The 23423-nt window shown below is 34.2% G+C and overlaps 2 protein-coding genes across 4 annotated transcripts in view; one reads left to right on the top strand and one right to left on the bottom strand.

Annotated features, from left to right (window-relative positions):
- The window catches only part of LOC125056602 (homeodomain-interacting protein kinase 2), a 130266-nt gene extending 120418 nt beyond the window's left edge, over positions 1-9848 (bottom strand). For 2 of the 3 annotated variants that reach the window (XM_047659785.1, XM_047659787.1), the window contains exons 1-2: positions 9497-9848; positions 4856-5035 (exon numbers count right to left, since the gene is read on the bottom strand). In XM_047659785.1, coding sequence (XP_047515741.1) covers positions 4856-5032 — 177 coding nt within the window. In that variant the 5' untranslated portion in view covers positions 5033-5035; positions 9497-9848. Of the gene's footprint in view, positions 1-4855; positions 5036-9372 lie in introns of all 3 variants that reach the window. The other variant, XM_047659786.1, reaches the window with a different exon arrangement.
- A 654-nt stretch (positions 9849-10502) lies between these two features.
- LOC125056697 lies at positions 10503-23407 on the top strand. The gene is made up of 15 exons (XM_047659963.1): positions 10503-10760; positions 15037-15221; positions 15703-15872; positions 16385-16820; positions 17596-17746; positions 18299-18443; positions 19015-19120; positions 19186-19265; positions 19878-19969; positions 20653-20773; positions 21155-21369; positions 21482-21646; positions 22186-22267; positions 22594-22699; positions 22931-23407. Exons 1-15 carry the CDS (start codon positions 10679-10681, stop codon positions 23081-23083), a joined length of 2289 nt encoding a protein of 762 aa, XP_047515919.1. The 5' UTR covers positions 10503-10678; the 3' UTR covers positions 23084-23407.
- Positions 23408-23423: the final 16 nt, after the last annotated feature.

Below are 23423 nucleotides of genomic sequence, written 5' to 3'. Positions count from 1 at the left end.
TTTTTGCCCCGCATCACCACTATGTAGAACCAGCTGCCCACTGAAGTATTTCCGAACCAATTCAACTTAGGGTCCTTCAAGAAAAGAGCGTACCAATTCTTAAATGGCGGCAATTGATTCCAGATGAGCTTCCTGCTCGATCTGGAAACTGAAAGTCAGAGGGTTCGCGAGTGCGTTGCCGGGCTTTTAAGAAGTGCTACGCTTCGCCGCCTGTTTAATAAAACTAGTATATAATCTAAAAAATGTATGTCCTTTGAGCTGTTCGAACAACTAGACTTATAAATGGCATATTTATTATTTCCTTTAGCGATTAGTAAGAACAAGAAAAACATAAAAGTTGTCATCAGTCTTACATATTGTGTAATTAATATTGCGCCTTTGATAAATTAGGAGGGCTCCATCTATCATCATTATCGCTTACATCGATTTTAACGTTGTTATAATGACACTGAGCGATCTATCAAATCGCTTCATCGTTAAGCCGTAGCGATTATATTTCTCTTTTAGAAATTAGCCATATCTACTTACTTATAAAAGACTAGTAGACTCGGCCAAGCGTTGCTGTGGCTAAGATTTTTGTTATATTACGTAGTAGTAAACTATTCAAGAGAAACGGCAGGAGAACACCTATCCACCATGCTTTTTTGGTGGTTATGCCATTAAATTGTAGCTTATGTGAAACGTTGGTATTTTAATAAAAAAAATTAATAAAAGGACGCTTATTGTGACGTAACTATAAAAGATAGAGCCATGCTGTCGTGACATTTTTTATAGATAGTGATGTGTCCTGAAAAATTGTTATACATTATTTTGTTCTATCGTTAATAGTTTTCGCAGCGCACGCGATTGAAGGAAGTTTTTTGTTTATTATTTTACACCTTGAGTTAGATTATTCAAGTAAGTATTAGTTTTTTTAAATTAAACATAGCCTATGTCATTCGGGAATAGTGTAGATTGCCAACGGTGAAAGAATTTTTGAAATCGGTCCAGTAGTTTCGGAGCCTATTCATTTCAAACAAACAAAAAATCAAATCTTTCCTCTTTATAATATTAGTAAAGATATGTTTTGTGCCTACATGAAGGATTATGGGTAATCTAATAAGACAAGAAACTGTTAAATAATCTATTGTTTCTAGAACACTTTTCATATGTTAATAGTTAAGACAGAATAAACAAAAGAACACGGTAGTGAAAAAAGGATTGTTGGCCATTTCGTTTTGCTTGTAACAAAACACGGTGTACTTTCAAAACTGGCCCAGATGCCGTTAACGGTACTATGACTTAATTTAATTGCTGAAAATTGCTCTTCAGTTGAATTAAGTAACGACAATATTTAAATAAACGGGAGCACAAACAAAATTATGAAATAGTTTGTAATATAACTAAAACTAGTTCGTTTTCAAATATCACATGAATATTTTTTTTACAGAACGGGACGCCTAAAAAGGGCAGTCATCACAGCCCATGGATGTGTTGCTGGCCTTTGAGGGAGGAGTATATTCTTAATTTGAACAAATGGCGGTCGTATCTCTCAGAAGAGAGAAGACCCCCACCGGGAGTTAATTTCACAGTTCGGTAGCAAAAGAAAGTGTATTGTAAACGTGATCTGTCTCAGTAAATTTTTTTACATCAAATACTTAACACTGAAAATAACTATTCGGTTAGAGTGTACTCCTCCCTCAAAGACCAGCAACGCACCCACTAAAACCCATTTTTATTATTATATTGTCGTCCATGGGCTGCTATGACTGCCCTTAATGGGCGTCCTGTAAGTTGCCCCCCCAAAATACATAACAATAATATCTGCAAGTCTTTTGCAGTCTCCTTAGTAGGGGAGGGCGGGGCTGGTACTAACAAATTCTGTATTATGATTTATATTTTCGTTGATAATAGACTTTTTCGTTTTATTTTTTATTGAAAACATGCTTTGGTTATTCAGCTATGATATTAATAACAAAAATCATCAGGTATGTAAGTGCTTCCAGGAAGAGAGCCATGAAAACCAAAAAAGTCATTTGTTAATATATACCCCGCATGTGGGGCGAATATTAACGGAGCTGGGGTAAGTATTAACGTAAGGGGCAATTAATAACAGATACTTGAATTATCTCAAATACTCAAATAAAATGTCACTGAAATTAATGAAAATGTTTTATTGCCTTCAATGTTAAACAAATTAGTAGTTTATGATAGGAACTGACAGAATATAACAAATTCTTTTAAATCTACACTTAATAATAATCATTGCTACAGTTTGAATAATTTTAAGCCTAAAAAAAATTAAACACATAGTTTAAACTTAAACCTTTTGGTTCAACAGTCTTTAAGTTTCTTAATGGAGTAGAAAACATAGTATTATCTTATAAATCTGTTACGAACATTTTTTTAAATAGTTTAAACATAATAATTAGATAAAAGTCACATAAACTTTTTAGTATCAGTCTTAAAAAACCTCTATGAGTTACCTTAAGCAATACAGTATTTTAAATCTACTTGATATTCATCAACAAATGTCACAGTGTTAATACTTTTTAGTACGTGACAGTCTTTAGGTATATTAATAAGGTAACTAGTTAATCAGTCTTAATCTAATTTGTACTTAAACTTGCCAGCCTTTCCGTCTCTTTTCCAAGATTCTGGAATATTATCTATCTTGTATCGAATGACAAGCTCGTAAGCTAATTTTTGGACGTCTGGTAGCAATCCAAAATAGATATTAGAACATTTGACTAAATAATTAGCTATCATTGTTTCTTGCTCAGAATTGAAAACTAGACGGTTTTTTTATAACCCACAGCAACAGAAGTTCCCTCCTTTTTTTCTTTACGTATTTAAATAGTGTTACGTGACAAATATCGTATTCGATAGCAATATCTCTATATTTCCTGTTTTTTACCAGAACTTCTTCAGCTGCCAGCACAAATACTTCTTGAGATGTAGACCCCCTTGTACTCTTCCTTTTGTAATTTCTCATTCTATAATAAAACGTACTTTTTGTAAAGAACAGTCGTTTAATATCACATGTTAATACTGACCCCACCCAATTTGTTAATTTTAGCCCCAAGGTCACTTTTTATATTTTATCAATTATAGAAAATAAACTAATCAAAATATTTAGAAACAAGTATAATAGTTTTAAAATCAATAAAATACAATTCCATTTAGGATTAACTTTGATTAAATTTAGTGTAAAAATAAATCTTAAATCAATTTATTAGGAAGTACAAAAAGTTTGTTTACCTGTCAATTCGAAGGTAGTACGCACAAGTATAACTAGCGTCGGCCGATCGATGACTGACAAGTTAGGACTTGTTCGGCTGTGTATTCTAGTTATTCTAAACCAAGCCTCATTTTTTTATCACTTCACGTTTGGCGGGTATAAGCTTGTTAATTCTTACCTCCGTTGAAACCAGCCCCGCCCTCCCCTACTGAACAATCGATGAATCATTTATAATAATTTTATTACATAAAAACAAAATATAAGAAAATGTTGATTGAGTTAACTTTTAATTTACTTATAAACAAACTACTATTTAAGGTACCAACAAGAAAATCCTTATAACCTGGATCACGTTAAAAATACTACACTCATTATATTTTCTTACTAGCTGGTGCACGCTATATTTGTCCAAATGTAGCGTGAAAGATATATTTTATCTACTTTAAATACCAGAAGCGATAATAGCTTTTCTACTTACTTGATATTTCGGACAATTTATACAATATCTTTAATCTTTATACATACACTGTAGCTTATGTGTTATTCTGATGTATAGGCTATATTGTAAGGTTTCATTAAAATCCATTCAGTAGTTTTTAAGTGAAAGAATAACAAATACTTACAAACTTTCGCGCTTATAATAGGATAAACGAGACAAAACACTTTTAAAATATAATAAATAAGATCGAGAGTATTGTTATCATGTAAAATTTCGACTTTCCATATATTTTTCTTTATTTAATTACAGATAACCACTAGGAACTACCAAACTATCAAGAAATAACTGTTTCTTTAGGACGGACATCGATTATGTCCAATTAGATGAGGCTGAGGTCGACTGGAATCCCATTTAGCGTGGACGTCAATTGAGTTGAGCTGAACGGCACCGATTATCCAAACGAACCGAGAGGTCACGCGGGCTTGTGACCGTTATCACCCGTTCGCAATGCTCCACAGTATTGCAGATTTGATAATGTTGTTTAAGAGCGCGTGTGAGATTACGTGTGGAACAATTTAAATGTAATAATAATTTTTGAAGTGACTTCTTTAGGCGCATGAGGGAAAATTTTTACGGGTGTAACGCAATGCCTCTTAATAATATTAGCATCACGAAGATGTGCATCGTTTTTGTCGAAGGGAGAGAGCGATTGAGAGAGAGTGAGAAGGGCGAATTACCTTATAGAAATTCTATTTTTAAAAATCAAAATTTCGTAAAGAGAATTTATATAAATGTTAGTATTTTATATTCTATGCAAAATAATCTATAGAAACCTTTATTTTTTATTAGAATAGATAGTTATTTTTTATTAGAGTAGATAGTTATTTTTATTGAAATAAAAAAAAATCTTAGAAATAATATAAATACATGGCAAAACAACGTTTGCCGGGCCATCTAGTTTTTCTATGAAATTGTATTAATTGAATATTTTTCTAATTATAGTCGGGTATCTCATGCACTTAAAAATACGTTTAAAATAAACACTTATTTGTCACGCTATTTACAAGACTGATATAGATAAAACAATAATTAATTGTAGTTAAATATAACTAAACAATAAGATAATTCGATAGAGATTATATCTGTGTCGTAATTCTACTTTCGTGTCACACACATAAACATCGACAGCACCCTACCTTAAAAAGCGAGTCGTCTGGTCTCTGCTGATGGGTGGCGTGGAGCGTTGCCGGGCTTAGCACACGGCGTTTCTTTGCTGGCTGCTGGGCCGGCGATCCAGCCGGCTTAATGTCTGGCTGGGTGCTTGTTCGTTGACTGTTGCAATACTGAGACTGCTCTGGGTACATGACATGCATTCCCTGTTGAACAAAAATAACTATAAACAGACAGTCGACTTATTTTTGAAGTTATACTTCTTTTGGCGCGTTAGAGACGTTACGATGCGCGCGCACACCGTCACAAAAAACCGACACCCTGAAGTTAGCTAGAGACAAATTAGGTTTTTCAATTGTTTGTGTCGTGTTTTCTACAAACGTAGAATAACATTTTTGAAAAGATTTTTATCTCGTTACGCCAAAGAAGTATAACTTCGAACGCGTGTACATAAGTACACACACGTATTTTTTTACACCTATTACCATTGTCAATGTTAATGAAATGGTGATATTTTTGTATTGTGCCGCTCAATCTCCCTGTCACATATAGATATTTTTATCATACTTGACCAAATTCAAGTCATCAGAATTGTTCCTATATATCAAGAATAGGAATCCAAGTTGGCTATATCTACTAATAACGATTGTCAAAAAAACTATATAATTTCCTATTTTATCTAAAAACGTATCACTTTGTTCCAGATCACTTTATAATTCCAACGTAATCACCTTGGAGCTATTTAGAACAGAGATACATAAAAACATCACACCGTTATATGAAAAACCTTCTTTAATATTAAAGTAATCTTTATGAACTCATTGCTCTGCACGTTAATAAAAACTTTGATAAATTAGCGTTCTGTAGATTTAGATGCTAACGACGTTGTGGAAAAACAGGTAAGGGGTGCCAAACGCGAATTAGTAATTATTAAAAATTTCTATCATTAGCTATTTCTTCACACATTTTTACATGGTTTATATTAGCTTCACCTGTATGTATGTATGTATGTATGTAACCGACTCCTTCGGACTCGATTTTGACCCACTTTAAACGGACAGATTTAATTCAAACTTTGTACACTTATAAAGAATCAGCGACAATATAATAATTTCATAGGTTTATCTCGAAAAAACAATGAAATTTTTTTTAAGTCCACAAAGCAATACGATTAAATTGAGACAACACGTATTGCTGTGGAAAATAAATATAGTTTAAAAGAACTATAAAACACGCTTTTAAAGCACATCAAACAAAAAAGTGAAAAATAATTCCTAATTTTGTTCATTACCATTTTCAGCCTAAATTAGGAATTATTTTTCACTTTTTAGTTTGATGTGCTTTAAAAGCGTGTTTTATAGTTTTTTAAACTATATTTATATTATTGAATTTTTACGACGTTTACAGAATTAACTAGATAGTATCAGATATTCCAGGTAGAGCCAGTAAATTATGGTAAAGTTAGTAGTTTTATTTTAGTTTAACCTTGATAGTATAGGTTCCAACTATCATCAGCCGCTAAGAACCTCGCCCTGAATTAACAACACGCAATAAGTCGTTGCCGTCGGCCAATTTGAATATTTCAGAGGCTTCTCCACGTGATTTCGTAGAAAGCATCATAAAATCAAGCTTTAATTGCCTACAGAAGCCATTTCGAAGCATGTCTCCATTTAACGAAAGTTTTGAAAGAATAATTAAAGACCAATACCAATTCCAGTTTCCAACTATGCCCGTGAGATATTGTAACATTTGAGATAAAGCTATCGTTTATTTATAAATTTGCAGTAAAATGCTGGACGATTTTGTTTACCTATACAATAACCTACAACCATACATACTTTATATAAACAGTTTGTATGTATATAAATGTAAGACTAAAGGGCCTTCAATGTACAAAGCATGATTAAAATTAATACCTTTCATACTTGGTAGTAACCGTATTTTGAAAACTCTATACAAATTCACAAGAGCGCAATATAGATATCAAAGTGAGGCCGTAAAAAGTGAATTCTTGGAACGTTATGTTTCCACAAACGCCCTCACTGACGCACGCAAATAAACGAGATTGTTACGTGGCTTGCAAACCATATGTTTGTAGACGTACTATACTTGTCTGCCAACGGAGTGAATCATTACTTCAGACCTTCATTAACATTAAGTAATAGCTGTATGTTCTTGCTTTGGTTTTTATGGAACAGTTAAAAAAAGAATTTGATTTTTTAGAAAATTATTTAGAATTTAATGTTTTAACGTTTGTTATTAGTGAGCAATGTTGGCTTAGTAGCTTCAATGTGCGAATCTAATCCCTGAGGTCGTAGGTTCGATCCCCAGCTGTGCACCAAAGGACTTTCTTAGTATGTGCACAACATTCGCTCGAACGGTGAAGGAAAACATCGTGAGGAAACCGGCTAGCCCATAAAGTCGACGTCCTGTGTCGGGCATAGGAAACTGATCACCTACTAGCCTAAAAGATTGACAAATGATCATGAAACAGATACATAAATCTGAGGCCAAGACCTAAAAAGGTTGTAGCGCCACTGATTTATCTACTTTTAGTGGACACACTTTTAGTGGACATATGGACAACTAAACATTATTAGATTGACAATTAAATGTTTTAACTACACTATACACGTACTTAGGCGTAATTAGAAATCATAAAAAAAGAATACTTTCAACATCACATTCAATAATAATAATTTTTACTTTTTGACATAGCAAAACTTCTATTGTTGCGTTCTTTGAATCTAGAGAAAGTCTGTAAAGCAATAAAACTGAAATTGCTTAGCACGATTCAAAACGAGTTCAGTACATGGTGAGTTCAGGGACGGAAGCCTAGCATTATCAGGGCGGCTATCGACTTTCTAAACGAAACTGCGTGGGTGACACGACCGGGTAAATGCGCAGGTTAGATCGAGATACCTTATCTACGCTACATTGGTCAATTACCATCACGACGACGAGAAAGTTAGCAGTCTAATGGTTCAACTACCACTTTACAAAAATAGATCTAGTACATAAGGAGTTCTATATCCTTTAATGGATGATTAGAATATGAAATAGAATATAACAACTACGGGAGAAAACAGTTATATTACATATTGGTAATATCTATATTAGCAGTTTCATGTAGTATAAAGTGTTATTGGAAAAACAAAATAGCAACTAAAATAATGGCTACATGTATATAATTCAATTGGTACTAACATTAAACAGAGAAATGTATCTTTCTTTGTAGTTTGTAACTAAAGTTATTGCAATGTAACTGAAAACAAGCCAAAAGTCTAGAATCAGAGTTGACAGTTGAGGTCACGCAACACTGGTGAAATGTCGCGAACACCGTTACTCGAAACGCATAACGGGCTAGCATTGTATATGCGCGCACGCACAATGTTGCAAGCTGAAGCCATTGTATTGAAACTATGAGTGGTGATGAAATGAGATCTTACTTTCAAGTAATGAAGCAATACTTGAAAAAATACTTAATGGGTATAAACACAAATGCAATCATTAGCAGTATGTTCACTCGCTGATCATAAATACTAAATGAGCTTTGTTTGACACTGTTAAGGCAGATAGGTAACTAAATAATACAAGAAACATATGATATTACTACTTTCACAGTCGCTGAACCTTTAAATTACATGTAATTAATAAATGTATGCAGTAAAAAAAGATTGGTTCATCGTTTTCTTCTTTTTTGTATATCCACTATATTATAATCACTATTTAATTAATTTAATAAAAATTTGTAATGGTTTCTGTCAATTATAGACTAATTCATTTATAACTTTTAAAATTGTATGACTATTCTGTCATATTCATATAACAAAAGCAATAAAACCAGAAAAACCACAGACAATTCATGAATAAACAGTAAACAAATAATTGTGTGGGACATCAGGCACTATGATCAACATATTCATAGCAATGCAAGCACTGATGTTCATACTGTGATTCTTTTTTAAAGAAATTAACTTTTTATTAATTAGGCATTAAAAAATTTAAAGCAGCTGTTTTTTTCTAAAATTATTAGATAGTATCATAATTATGTTTGTACTTTGAAATACTTTTAATTTCCTATAAATTACAATAATTAATCCTTAAATATTTTTTTATTATTTTGGCTATTATTGCAGAGGTATCTAGCATATTTATACCTTAGTTATAAAAACCATTTTAAATTCAAGCTTTAACATTTCAACATTTATTTTATCTTGTTCTTATGTCTCAATAAAAAACAGCTGTTTGGTCTGTAACATCAAGTTGCCTTCGAAATATTCACGTAAGGTCTTATACATAAAAATGGTAATAATTCTAACCATTAAACATATTTTTATCCTAATAGAAACAAGTTTTTAATTCTAATAAGAGTGAAGTTGGTTTCCTGGTTTTATTTACATAAATCATGGATTACAAGCCAAACTCGATTAAATCAAGTGTGGTGAAAACATTATAAAGATATACTTTAAAGTTATATAAAATAATAATGAATAGTACATTACAATAACAGAAAGTATATAAAATGCTTTTAGAAACTCACACGTAGCCAGTGAGCGGTTGATATCGCTCAGTAGAAAGCAATAAGCGACGCCGAGATTCCGTGAGAACCAGTAATTTTCCACACAATTTTCTCAGTCTAAATTGCAGTCAAATAGTTTCCTCACCTTGCAAAGTTAAAATTCTGTCTGTATGATTCCAATATCATGCTGGAGAAGCAAACGAAAGCAAACAAAGGGTCCTTCAAAACACAGCCATTTTGAAACAGTTCATACCAAATGTTACGTGTACTGCGATTGTACAAAGTATTTTGGGTCAAACAATGGAAAAAAAGATTATCCGTTCGCACTCATTTTGAATTCAATGCACAGTAAAAACTAACACTAAACATTTCACACACTTTTGGTACGATTTCACTTCATACTTTCGCACACACCCGTACACGTCGCACAAAGTCCGTCGAACAGAAACGACGAACTCTCCCGAATGGCGCTGAATTGAAAGATTGACAGAAATTCAAATGGCCGCCAGTCAGTGTTGCAAGTCACAATTTTAAAAAGTGAAGCGTGTTTCGCATCTTATCTCATACAATGTTTCTCATAAATTTTATTGTCTTTAAATAATTTTCTACATATAAAGAATACACTTTTTACTCAATATTTGAACTTTGTCAAAAAATATGAATTTTTTGTGAAAGGTGAGTGATATTCGCTTTATAATATTTAAAATTGATTAGTGTGCGGTAATGGTTATCGTGAATTCTTGATTTTATACTAAAATACGGAATTAAACACAAGAAAGAGGAAAAATCCTTAATGTGGCAATATAGAAATAAACAGGAAAGTGACATTACACATTAGTGTTGCCACTTTGTCTTGACAGATTACTATAACAAAAAATAAGTTTGTGCTCACCCAGTCGCAGTCAATAATTTAAACAAGTTTTAAGCAAATTTCGTTCCACCTAATATTCTTCGATTAATGTATTTTAATACCATAAAATGGAACGAACATCTTTTATCAATGCCATTTATATTTCGGCACTCTGTGTGATATTTCTGTTTATTACTTTTTATGATCTGTGCTCAAGGTAACGTCATTGATTTAAATTCTCGCGCGTTATACAAAGCTGTTGCTTAGCAACCAAAAACAATTCTCACTCCACAGGACCGAAGAACGTAGTCGCAGTGCGTTGAGGTGTTTTATTGTTAACTTTATATCGTTGGTATTCATTTTGTTTATCCAATAAATAGTATAAGTTTTATAATTAATTTAAGTTTTTCTTTACGTGCGACTGATAAAAAAATATGTTTATATTAATATACTCGTGAAGAAGCTTCCAGTGGCGATATGTTTAAATGGAATTATTTATTTTTTATTATATTGAGTATATTAGTGACACTTTTTTTTACTGAAGGTTATGAAGATCACAGTAAGTACATTTTAACTTAATAGAAATAAAATTTTATTGCCAGCGCTATATTGGTAGATGCACTTTTTTTGTTATTTCATCCCGTAACCTTTTACGTGCCGGGGCAGAGATAATTCATAGATTTTTTTTGTTTAGAGCAATCCCTTCTTCTGCTACATGGAACAATAATTATTGTTTCGCTACAATATTTTGACCAAGGAGGTTAAAATTTTATATAAAAAAAAATCATTTTCCACTAAACAAATGACTAAAATCGCTACTCCATTAGGTCACGGTTGGGTGCGCAGCCGCCGGTGTATATTTGTCCTTCCGCTAATAACAAAAGGGCTGCTGGTCAAATTGTACCATTTATATGGATATTTTCCATCATTATGTAAAACCCAGTTACACCGGATGTACCGATACACCTAGTAATCATTTCAATGGGTCGCTGATCAGGTCAATAAATTAGGTTATACTTTTTAATAACACTGACATCTTATTTAAGTATTTTAAAAATTATTTATGTCGCTTTTACCAATTGCCTTACGCTTGGTTTTTTTTCGAACTGTGTACGGGGCATTGATAAACCTATGTATGTAGTAAGTAATTTTGATGGAAGAGCTTCATACAGTTTGTAGCTTGGGAGAATATGTTGTATTATTTAACAGCTTATATTATTCAGGTAAGGGATATGGAGAATTTTGTTTTGGCGAATAATTTGGCAGGCTTGGGATGGGACGTATTAACACTTACCTACCTATTCTACGCGACTACTTATCTAGAACTAAACTAAAGTTGACACGTTAAGGCCGATTTACATTATCTTAGTGTTTAGGAGAGTGCTTTAGTACAACTTGAAAGGCAAGTTCTTTAGCGTAGCGTTAACTAAAGCAAGTAGTGTTTACATGTTTCAACTAAAGTACTATCCTAAAGCACTCTCCTAAACACTAATGATAATGTAAATCGGCCATTATACTTATAAGAACATGTATTGCTGTAAAATTTATTTTATTACGTGTTCATCAATTACTTACTTCTCTCATTTCATAAATTGAATACGAGATAAGTTTTGATAAGTTTGATTCATCATCATGAGCCTCTTCTCCCAAAAATAATTTTAAAAAAAACAAGAGCCTTTATTCGAGTACTACATAATCAGGAATTACATTTAGATGCCATTATGTTTAACATTAGTATTCGACCTCTTAAGAAGTGAAGACCTCCTAATTCTTCCACTTGTCTCTCATCCTCGCCACCATTTTCCAATCCCTCCCTGATCCCTTTTATTCCAAATTCCCAGCCCCCAGGTTTCTGGCGGGCGTCCTCTTTTTTTTTCGCAACGTACCATTCCAAGAAAGGGTATTTTGACCCATCTGTCATTACAAACGCGGCCATTATTCCACTGTTTCGTATTACGCCGTTTTTAACTTTGGTATATAATAATGTTAATATAGACTATTGTTAGCGGACTAACGCCATTTTGTAGCAGAAACCTATATAAAGCGTGGCAACACCGGCGTTGACTCACTTTTATTTCGAGACTTCGTGCGGAACGGACTTGTTACTAACCTAACCTCAGTAGATTTTAAAAGTCTAAAGTACCTACACGTTCTAATCTTTTGTGTTTCCTAATACTATAATAAAATATCCTAGTTTTGACTGATGTAATTTTCACACAGGTGGTATATAAAAATTTACTAAAACCTCATAATGACAGTTTTTTCTCGGTTATACGTATTTTAAATGAACGGCAATATATTTAAGGAAATGCGTTTACTTCCAAACAAAGCCTCTAGGATGGTACCGCCTGGCTCCGTCGTTCCTTCAATTTAATAGCAAGAGCGGTTACAACTTACATCACGTCATGAAAAGCTTATTCATAACTTTTATAAGCAGCTTTTTTTGTTTGATGACCGATTTTAAGCAAGTTTGGAATTCGTTAAAACTAAACTAGTTTTAAATTTATATCATATAAAAATCTGCGTTCATTTTTCACATGGTATGGAGACTGACTGACTTTTGATACAATTTCTTGCCAGGCCGCATCTATTTTTATTTTTTCTTTTTAAATCCATAATATGCTTATATAAAAACAACTCTGATATAACTTATCCTATCGCTAGTCTGTTGTAGGCTTTTAGATTATTGTTTTGATTAGTGTAATGAAAGATTTTGTTTGAATACGTAGGTATATATTTCGTGCATGTTTGTATGTGTGTCGATTCTATGGAATTACGTGGTTTTGCTTTGAAACACGGTTTCATTGCAGTGATTTGCAAGCGGTCGCTACACATAGTAATTTATTATCCCTGATATAGTAAACAGTAAGATTAACATTATAAAAATATCGCAACAAAAATTGTTCAACTTTTTAATTCACTTATTAATTATTTCCTTAAAAAAACAAAAGAAAATATCACACAAATCCAGATATGATTCAGAATTAAGGAGTTTATAGTGAAGCTAATAAATTGTATGGGGTATGGGGAAGCTCACGCGATGCACCCAAAATGTTGATTCAACTGTCATTAAAACATGGCAAATGCTTAGAACACAAAATCAATGACTAAAACTTTTCAGTTCTTTATTGCTTTTAAACTAGACTTGAACAACTCGAATAGGCATTAATATGTATAGATTACAAAATTACTTGCTGAATTAAATGTAGTCCATTAAATGATAGTTAGTATAACCGTTTGCGCTACGCTTTTTAGGTCTGGGCCTCAGATTTCTGTATCTGTTTCATGTTCATTTGTCAATCTAATAGGCAAGTAGGTTATTAGTCTCCTGTGAACACAACCCTTTGCAAGCCGGTTTCCTCACGATGTTTTTCTTTACCGTTGGTGCACAGCCGGATAGAACCTACGACCTCAAGGAAGTCACACGCTGAAGCCACTAGGCCATCACTGCTCCTTAATCCTTCTTTACTCCTCCTCCGCCAAATAATAGTTAATTATTATATAATCATAGAATGTTGCTATTTATCTGCGAAATAGTATAGATCTAGACCAGGGTCGATAATTTTTGAAACCAAAAAAAATTACAGTAGGATGAAACCCATTAGAAATGCAGGGGAATATGATCAAAATGAAAGGAAAAATAAATTACGGTAAGTTGGTGTGCTTTCAGTTCGTTGAAATCTCTACTTTCCTATGGTAAAAAGATATATATATATATATTACCATAGTAAATCTTCTCAGAAAATGCAAAAAATCGTATGCAGTAACGCCCAGACCCGTCATCCCCTTCCCTACTTTCTTTCTACAACTTTGCCATTTAACTTTCTTCGATAGGACTTTTAGTTTTGCCGGAAATCGAGATAAACCGTTTTTTACCCTTAAAACTCCCCCCCCCTGCCCCTTCCCGACCTCAGTCGCCCGTAAATTATTTTTCCTTTAATTTTTATAATATTATCCACCCTTTCCAATAGGTTTCATCCTACTATTATTTTTTTCACTTTTTATTTTTTTTAAAGGCTATCTGCACTGGCCACTGATCTAAACAGCCCTGCGATTCTGAAAAGGTGGGAGCTTGTAGTTTATTGTTTATCAGAATGCCAAATCATAAAATGACTGCTTCACGACTAATTTCAGAGCGACCGCCGATGCAAAACCGCTGTGTGAGTTCGAAAAGTGAGTTACAGAATCGCAGGGCAGCTATGGACCTAACTATTTAAGTCCAAGCAGCAAAATAATTTAAGGGTACATACCTACAGTGGCTTAGCTACCTAGGGGCTAGGCGGGGCAGTGCCCCGGGGCCCTCAAGCTCAGGGGGCCCCTCGAATCCTTACCAGAAATCTCGATCGTTTTGAACTTTTGTAAATTTCTCCCATTTTCAAAATAAATATGACAGGTTGCAACCCCACTTAAATCAAGACATTAATTTGAGAGAAATCCAAAAGTTATGCCTAGGGAATTCCCAAAATTTCGGCTACAGTTCATTGTATAACGCGAATTAGATAGCAAATAAAACAAAACCGCATCAAGCCTGGATTTAAACGAAGTCATTGATACTTTTGCGAAAACTAAAGCTAGGATTTTTTAAAAATATAATTGTTATTTAGTCAGTTGGTAGGTAGGCCCGACCTTTATATAATAAACCCTTGAATCTTCTCTATGTTGTTACTGTTTAATTTTTTTTTTACCTGCCCTGCACAAAAAAGCTTAATTAGCTTAGCATTTTTAAAGTATTTGTATATTTCATATTTATCACCTAGCTACGCCACTGCATACCTAGTATGTATTAAAAGAATATAAAAAATAGAAATAGAAAAGAATGCTAAATAATTTTTCAGTGTACATGCTACTATCATCAGACCAGCACGCCGAAACACCCCGGTTGGAGGATTTCTTCTGGACAGGATCGGGTGATGGACCTCCTCCACCAGATTTGTCTGCACCCGCGCCTGTACCAAGTTCACCAATTGTTCGGACTACTACTGTCCTCGCTACGGTGTACTTGGATTCATATCCGCCACAGGTAATAATAGCCGACCCGACACGTTGTGTCAGTCTTAAATTAATAAAAATCATTTTGGAAATCTTAATCTCATCTTGAATACACAAAAAATCATGAAAATCGGTCCAGCCGTGTAGGACAAGTTTAATTCACGCGCACAAAATATTTAAGTTAACAAATTATTTAGTTAGGTTCAAACTAGTATTTCTGGTAGTTTGGGACCTTAATTTTTAAATGTAGAAATAACAGTAAAAATCAATTGAACAAAACTCTCCTCTAACGCCCTTTCGGAACCATTCTACACTTATGAACGTCAAAAAATAAATAAAATAATATGAAATGCTTCTAATTTTAATGCCAGTTCTCAAATCAAGGGCGTAGAACGGAAGAGAAGAACTGGCAATAAACTGTCCGCCACTCTTTAGATTGAACATAGATTGTTCTTTATGTAACTTTAGTCAGAGGGTAAGTCAATTTCGTTAACGGCAGAGTGTCGCTTCAGGCGGTGACAGACAAGACGGGTGAATGCGTGGTCAATTGTGAGTCACCAGAAGGGCTAGAGCCTGAGATCCCAGAAGACAGGCGGTACTGGCTTCTCACAGTTATACAAGGGTCAACGCCAGATAGTCTGCAGCTACGGCTTGCAAGACTGTATCAAAAAGCTTTCTTGAGGTAAGAGATGTGCCTTTTAGTAGTGGTATCTGATATATCTGAGTATTACTATCATTTATCAACCAAACATTTTAGTTAATAGTTTAGCTTAGATTATGTTAGAAGTATATATATATATATATATATATATATATATATTATTTATTTATGAATTAAAAGGTTTGGGTAAAGGCCTCCTCCAAAGATATTCATTCGCCTTTTGCCTGGTGGTCCATTCGATTGGGTAACTCGTTTGGTCCACCTTCTGCTAGACATTCTCACTACATGGCCAGCCCAATGTCATTTCAGTTTTGAGCAAAAATAAAAGAAAACATATTTTCTTAATTCTAGGCGTGTCTAAGTTTGTCTTGAGTACAGTAAACCATTGCTGTACGGATTTAATAAGATTGTTTATTTAATTTAAAAAAATATACGTTTCAGTTGCATAGAACAGTTATATTGTAAACTGTACTTATGACTGTGAAAACTTAATTGTTTTACTCAAGAAATGTGGGATAATTTTAAATTTTCAGGCAACAGGAAAAACACCTTGGAATAATTAAATCACTAGATGCCACAACAGCAAGAAAGAAGCATGATGTACACTCGTTTATAGTTAATAAGAATAATGAAATAAGCCCGATCAACGATATACATAGTTCTATGACAAACATCGATACCATACAAAGTGTTTCAACTATAGATAAGGAAATGTTTTTAGCGAATAGTATGGAGTCATTAATATCAGAGATAGAACCAACTAGAGTAGAGGATATAGCTTGGGTGCTAGTAACTCCAACTAAGGTGATTCGTAAAAGAGATACAAGAGAAGCTGAAGAGATAGATATGAATAGAGAAGACATTGAACCTCTAGAAGAGAGTAATAATGAGACAATATTGTTCAAGCGCGAAATTATTAAGCCGGAACAGCAACCGCCAGTTCAGGTTCATATTCAGAATATAACCGAGGTAAGTGTTAGCTTGACTTATTTCTTTATGTGAGACAAAGCACCTCTAGCCCAATAAAGACGTGTATCAAATGCAAACAGTTGAGCTTCAGAGAGCAGTTTTTTTTTTTGGGAAAACGTACAGATGAGTCAATCAAAAATAAGCCCATGGATCTGCAACACCAAGACTACAGATGTGTCGCCAGCCTTTAAAAGATATCGAGGTGATAAGGATGAAATTTAAAAAGAGTAGTGTAGAAGTTATGCCTCACGATCATCTGTACTGGCAAGTCTTTCTAGACTAATGATATTCATGATAAGCTACAAAAATAGTAATTTTTTTTCTGATAAATTGTCGAACCCCAATTGTACACTTAATTATCTACTGTTTTTTTTTATAGAGAAAAAGCTTGCCAACGCTCGGCACACTGACACATTGGTAAAAACAAACACAAAATACAATTTTGAATGTGACAAGCACTTATAGGCAAACATGACATACATATATAGAGAGAGAGATCATAACCTATTATTAAACAAAACAAACATTACAATAAAACAAATAAAATCAAAGAAAAAATTCTAATTACAAAAAACTAAACAAAAATCCATTTTATAGTGTGACGGGAGCAACCATGTATATCCAGACATAGTTGCTAGCTCGCCTAACCTACTGTGTTAGTTTTTATACTTCCTTCTCATTTTTTTTACCATTTTAGCTTGAATATCTTCTTGTCTTAAAGCAGACTAAGAGAACTAGTATGCTGCGTTTTTCATACGCATTTTTTGACTTACAGTCAGCTGAAACTGGTAGTGTTCAAATAGTGTATGTAGTACTTGTGGGTGGTAGAGCTGTACCGGCAGCTGTAGCGGCCAGAGATATGAGATTAGTAAGAGATGCTGAGGTGGCGAAGGAACTTGGAGCTGTGGTCACGACTAAGGCTGAACGTGAGTATATGACCCTTGAAAGAATTATCAAGGGCCTATAGCACGAAGTATTCTAGTCAGGGAAAATCATTTCCCATTACATCATTTTTGACATAGCAAATAGAACAACTGTGAACAATACACTTTATTTATCAGACAACAGTTTTTTTATGAATTTTTACCATTGATATTACTTAAGTAATCAGACTTTGAAACTCTGAGTGAATAAAACATTATAATTATTATTTCACCAAGTTTTAATGATTAAGAGAAGATCACCTTTTGCTATATGGGAGCGTTCAAGTGTTACGTCACGCAATTTTTAGAGATTCCCCCCCCCCCCCCCATGTAACGCACCGTAACGTTTTTCTGTACCCAAGTATAGTAAAACGTTTCGTGACTACCTAGTGACTCTTTATACCTAACAGTCACCATTATGTGGTGTAAAGTACTGGAAAGTCGAAAATAGTATTAACAATAACGGGTAATTCAATCCCCGCCCCGCATCGTAACGTCGACTTAACTTTTTGTGAGAGTCTGAAATATGTGAATCCAGTTGATACTGTTAATCAGCAGCGTATCTTCGAGCAGCAGAGGGACTGGAGGGCGAAGCACCCACCACCATCCATGGAACTGAACTGTGGGCCCTCGCTGTGGGCTCCACAATTGCCGTTCTCTTATTGATCATTATTTTTGTCTTACTGTGTTTTGCACATCGGTGAGTCTCATTTCTACTGTTAGTTTAAAATTAGTATTAATACATAGTCGTAACAGAGCAGTGATGGATTAGTTGCTTTAGCGTCTAACTCTCATCCCTGAGGTCGAAGGTTTGATCCCCGGCGTGCACCAATGGACTTTCTTTCTATGTGCGCATTTAACAATCCCGAAACCCAAACAGGAGGAAACACAGGAGGCCGATAACCTACTTCTTATTCTTAAATGTTCTAAACAAGAGCTACATAACAATTATGTATCTACGGAGTAACTAGAAACTATCTCGATTTTAAAATATAAATTAAGAAGTTCTTGACTTGGCTTTTCGCGATCTATCTAGGTTGCTATTGGGAGTTATTTCTCCCAATATAGTACATAATAGCGGATTATCAAAATTTATATTCAATATTGAACTCTTCTTCTTCCTTCAGTATTAAATATAATTAAAAAAAGACAGAAATCTGTAAATTTTCAAGCTCTCACCACAATCGATTCAATTTATTTACACAATTCACAATTTGTTTGTAACTTATGAATTATAAGTGGTAAACATAATTATAATTCAACAATTTCAGCAAAAAGTCAATTAAATCAGCGGCATCCCTCCGTGCGTACAGAAACGAACTGATGCAGGAAATAGAGAGAAACCGAGCTTATGTTCGCGAAGAGAATAACGGAAAGGTATTCTAATATCCAATCCCAATGCATTATATGTTCTTTTATATATATGCTTTTTATTATTTCAGCTCGTTAGCGTGGTGTCTCCAAGTCGTACGAGACCAAGCAGTGCTCTGCTTCCCATTTACAGAAAAGGCAGTGCTTCCAGGTATACAATATGTTGTTTTCTTGTATAATTTTTGTGTTTTGTATTAAATCATGACAATTGTATGGCATTCGAGGACGGTAACTATGAATTTTTTTAATAGAACAGGGCCAAACGGGCAGGAGGCTCATCTGAAGTTAAGTGATACCGCCGCCCATGGATACTCTCAATGCCAGAAGGCTCGCGAGTGCGTTACCGACCTTTTAAGAATTGGTACGTCTTTTCTTTTTTAGAGCAGTTTTGCCCCCCCCCCCCCCGAATACGAAGGGCAGCCTGTGCATCCACCATCGAATACCAATTGTTCCGATGATGGACGCCCAGAGGGGGATTCTCCACAGCGAAAACGTGTGGTACCCCCCTGGGGTAAACTCTATTTAAACTGCACCTTCATACTTTTGGGGGGGAGAGTGTCCATGGGCGGCAGTATCACTTAACATCAGATGAGCCTCTTGCCCGTTTGCCCCCCCCCCCTGTCCTATAAAAAAATCTTGTCTTGTTTTCTCTTATTTGTCTTATTCTTCGTTCTTCTTTTTAATGACGTTTATTCATACGGTACCATCGGAGACTATGTATTTGTCTAGTTGGAAGTTGTAGCTTCTTTATTATTTATTTTAGCTCATCAACATCGTCTAGTGTATCCGATATAGTGGCACTTCGACGTAGACAGAAGAAACCGCACGCTCTCAGGATGCCGCAGAAGAAGCGAGGTTAGTTCAATATGTTCTAGTATTTTTTATATATTTCTGTACCCAAAAAAACAACATTTAGGTCTCAGACTTTGTTTCGTGATCATCTAAGGTATAAAATTCTCGTGCCACAATTGTCGTTCCCACACTCCTCCGAAACGGCTCGACCGATTCTTATGAAATTTAATATTTAGTAAGTCTGAGAATCGGCTACTATCCATCTTTCAAACCCCTAAGTGATAAGGGGTGTATTTTTTTTGTTTTGTTTTTTATGATACAGCATACAAAAATACATACAACCCCTAATTTTCACACCTCTACGATCAACCCCTACATTTTATTATAGTAGATAGTTCTTTTTATTGAACTAAAAAAATGTTTCCTAGAAACACATGTATGGCAAAACCAACGTTTGCCGGGTCAGCTAGTTGGTTTTATATAAGTTATGAACCTCCTATGCCTGACACACGCCGTCGACTTTTTGGGCTGTCGGTTACCTCACGATGTTTCCCTTCACTGTATAGTTTATGTACCGCGCGATCCCAAGGATCACATCGAAATTGCTGCATACAAAAACATTGGAATCGGTATCGCTAAGGGAACTTAATGGGTACGGCTTTTGTTCTACGTCTTTATATTAAAGAAAATATAAAATTGTAGACAGAAGAACCGAAAATAAAAGAAAATACTTTAACTTTTGTCAGTGGGAACAACGGACAGTCTACTCGAAGCAGCAGGAGTTGAGAGTTCTGACAGCGGACAACCTTCCGGGCCCCAAACACCCACCTCATACCTTTCTATGCCTTCTGTCACAACTTTTCCCAGGTAATAAATACGATTATTAGAAGGACTTAATCTTATGACCTCGCATTAGAATGTAGGTTAATACATTTAACGGTTTTAATTAAAATTTAACTGTGATCAGTTATTCCCATGATTTCAAAATGTCAATTGTAATTACTGCGAGTGTAGATTTTTGTAAACGTAATTTAAGATAAAAAAAGGAACTATTAATAGTTTAATAATTGTAAATAATTAGTAAACTACTGTGCTTACAAAGAAACTTAGATTAATTACCTTGAAAATACATATTTTTAATATATTGATGACTTATTGATTTGATTCAAACTTTTGAGTGAGACTTAAATTACATTAAAATAATTTTGATCATAAGCATGATAATTTGACTATAAGTTATTCCCAAAGGGGCAACATCGTAGAACCCCTGTCCCGTATTCTGGAACCAATATCAGTTCGACACCTGGACATAGATTCCCCTATACCCAGCCCTAAGGGTCTCAAAGACACAGTACCTCGACGCCAGATGCCCTCACAGCTGGTCCGTTTGGGGAGCATTGATAAGGATCCAGGGGTCATTGGACCTCTAGTATGGGACCTGCATTGCCAGAGGATTAAAGATGGTAGGTTTAGATTTAAAAATAAAATATATATTCATTTAAAGTGTTTATTCACATTTTTGTTCCTGTATTTTGATTATAAATTTATACGCGAATCTTCAACGTAATTTTTAAGCCTCAAAGACATCCAGCCCAATGAAGTCTCTGACCCGCAAAGAGCCGTCATCGTCACGCATGAGGCAAAGATTCAATGAACTAATGGATGATGCCTTCACTCTATTCGGGAGTTCGACTCCCGACACTTATACTATTGAAAGAGAAAGCAGTAAGGATAAACCTGGTAAGGAGTAATTTTATTTGTGAAAAAAAACACTTAACGTGTACAAAACAGCTCTCTTGTTTTCTTTTTTAATCGACTTTAGTACATTTCCAAAAATCAATAACTAAAAATCTTATATATAAAATTCTCGTCACAATGTTAGTTACCATATTCCTACGAAACGGCTTGACCGATTTTTATCAAATTTTATATGCATATTCAGTAGGTTTGAGAATCGGCTAGGTGCTATCTATCTTGCAACCCCCTAAGTGATAAGGTGACCCCAAAAAAAATTTTTTCATTCTTTAGAATTTTTGTTTTTTATGATACAGCATACAAAAATACATATAACCCCTAATTTTCATCCCTCTACGATCAACTCCTATTTTTTATTATTGTAAATAGCTATTTTTATTGAACTAAAAAAAATTGTCCTAGAAATAATATACATGGTGAAACAACGTTTGCCGGGTCAGCTAGTTATTATTTAAATGTTTGCGAAATGGAATTGTAATTAAATGAGTTTAAATTCAGTATTTTCCATTGAAAACATATTGCAGATACAGTCAGCGAGGCTCGTAACGATAATGTACGTGTTCCATGTATGGTAGATACTGTACGCGGACGTTCGGCGGGACCTGGGTAATTATTAAGAATTTATAAGTATAATGTAACCTAGTTATTTGCTTATTTCAATCTTTCTTTTATATTTCAGACATTTCTATTAAATTATTTATGATATCAGATGTGTAACAACACAAAGGCATAACATGCGTACTTTCCATTGAAAATCTTTATAGGCAATGTTCTGAAAATGTTTTTGATATTTGGTCTAAGACATGTCGTAATATTTTTCTTTACTGTCATAGAAATAATCTATAGCAACACAGTTGGGTTCGAGAATTGCACTTCTAGATTTAATCTTCTCTATTCACTGTATCTTGTTTTCATGCAAACAACAAAAAAAGTCGCAGTGGTACACCAATAGATTCCTCACGTCCGCGTACGTCATTCGTACGCACAGCGAACGAACGTCGCGTGCCCACTCGCGCTTGGGGACCCACACCGCCTCAGGTGATTATTCAAGTTATTGTGTTTACGATTTATATATAGCATTGTTATTTTAATACTAAAAGTCTAAGATAAAAATTAATAATACAAATTTTGAAAAGCAGACAACGCAGTCGCGGTCTCCTTGAATTACAAAAGTTAAATTTTTTTAAAAATATATTAGTCAAAGTATACGTACAAAAGATTTATTTTTTATACAAATTTTCTGTTTTTATAATTTATAAACACTTCCAGTCTGTGACTCGTGTACCAGCAACACCTATAGTAAACACAGCGCTCATGAGCACCCAAGGAAAATTATCGCCGGACGACCCCGCCTTACCTCTCATATCCGCTATTAAATCAGAAATACAACGGGTGCGAGAAAATGCCTCCAAACAAAACTAAAAACCGTATTTTCATTAGAAAAAATTTGCGACATTTTATATGTTTTTATTTGATATTTTTTATATCTATTGTTAATTTACAGATATTTCAGAGTTTAGTACTTGCATCAAAATTAGTTCAATCGTTTTTACATAATAATAATGCAATTTTACATGTTTTATACTTGGATAGTTTAAGAAATCAGTGCAATATTATAAGTATAGAAAGTAATCATGTATCATTAATTAAGAATAGTTTTAAGGATAGGAATAAAATGTTGATGCCAATTTGTATGTACCTATCTGATATTATTTGTTCACTTTTTGTAGGATTTTTAATAAATATTTCTCACATCAAGCTG

This window comes from Pieris napi, chromosome 15, assembly GCF_905475465.1.
Source record: "Pieris napi chromosome 15, ilPieNapi1.2, whole genome shotgun sequence".
NCBI lineage: Eukaryota > Metazoa > Arthropoda > Insecta > Lepidoptera > Pieridae > Pieris > Pieris napi.
The sequence above is the reverse complement of the archived record's forward strand: the minus strand, read 5'-3'. Positions and strand labels throughout refer to the sequence as shown.

Excerpts from the sequence above, each read along its gene's own strand:
- LOC125056697 (XM_047659963.1), top strand. The coding sequence starts at position 10,679 with ATGTTTAAATGGAATTATTTATTTTTTATTATATTGAGTATATTAGTG. Across the intron at positions 16,821-17,595 it reads ATATTCAGAATATAACCGAG|TCAGCTGAAACTGGTAGTGT; the intron begins GTAAGTGTTAGC and ends TTTGACTTACAG. Across the intron at positions 21,647-22,185 it reads AAGCAGTAAGGATAAACCTG|ATACAGTCAGCGAGGCTCGT; the intron begins GTAAGGAGTAAT and ends AACATATTGCAG.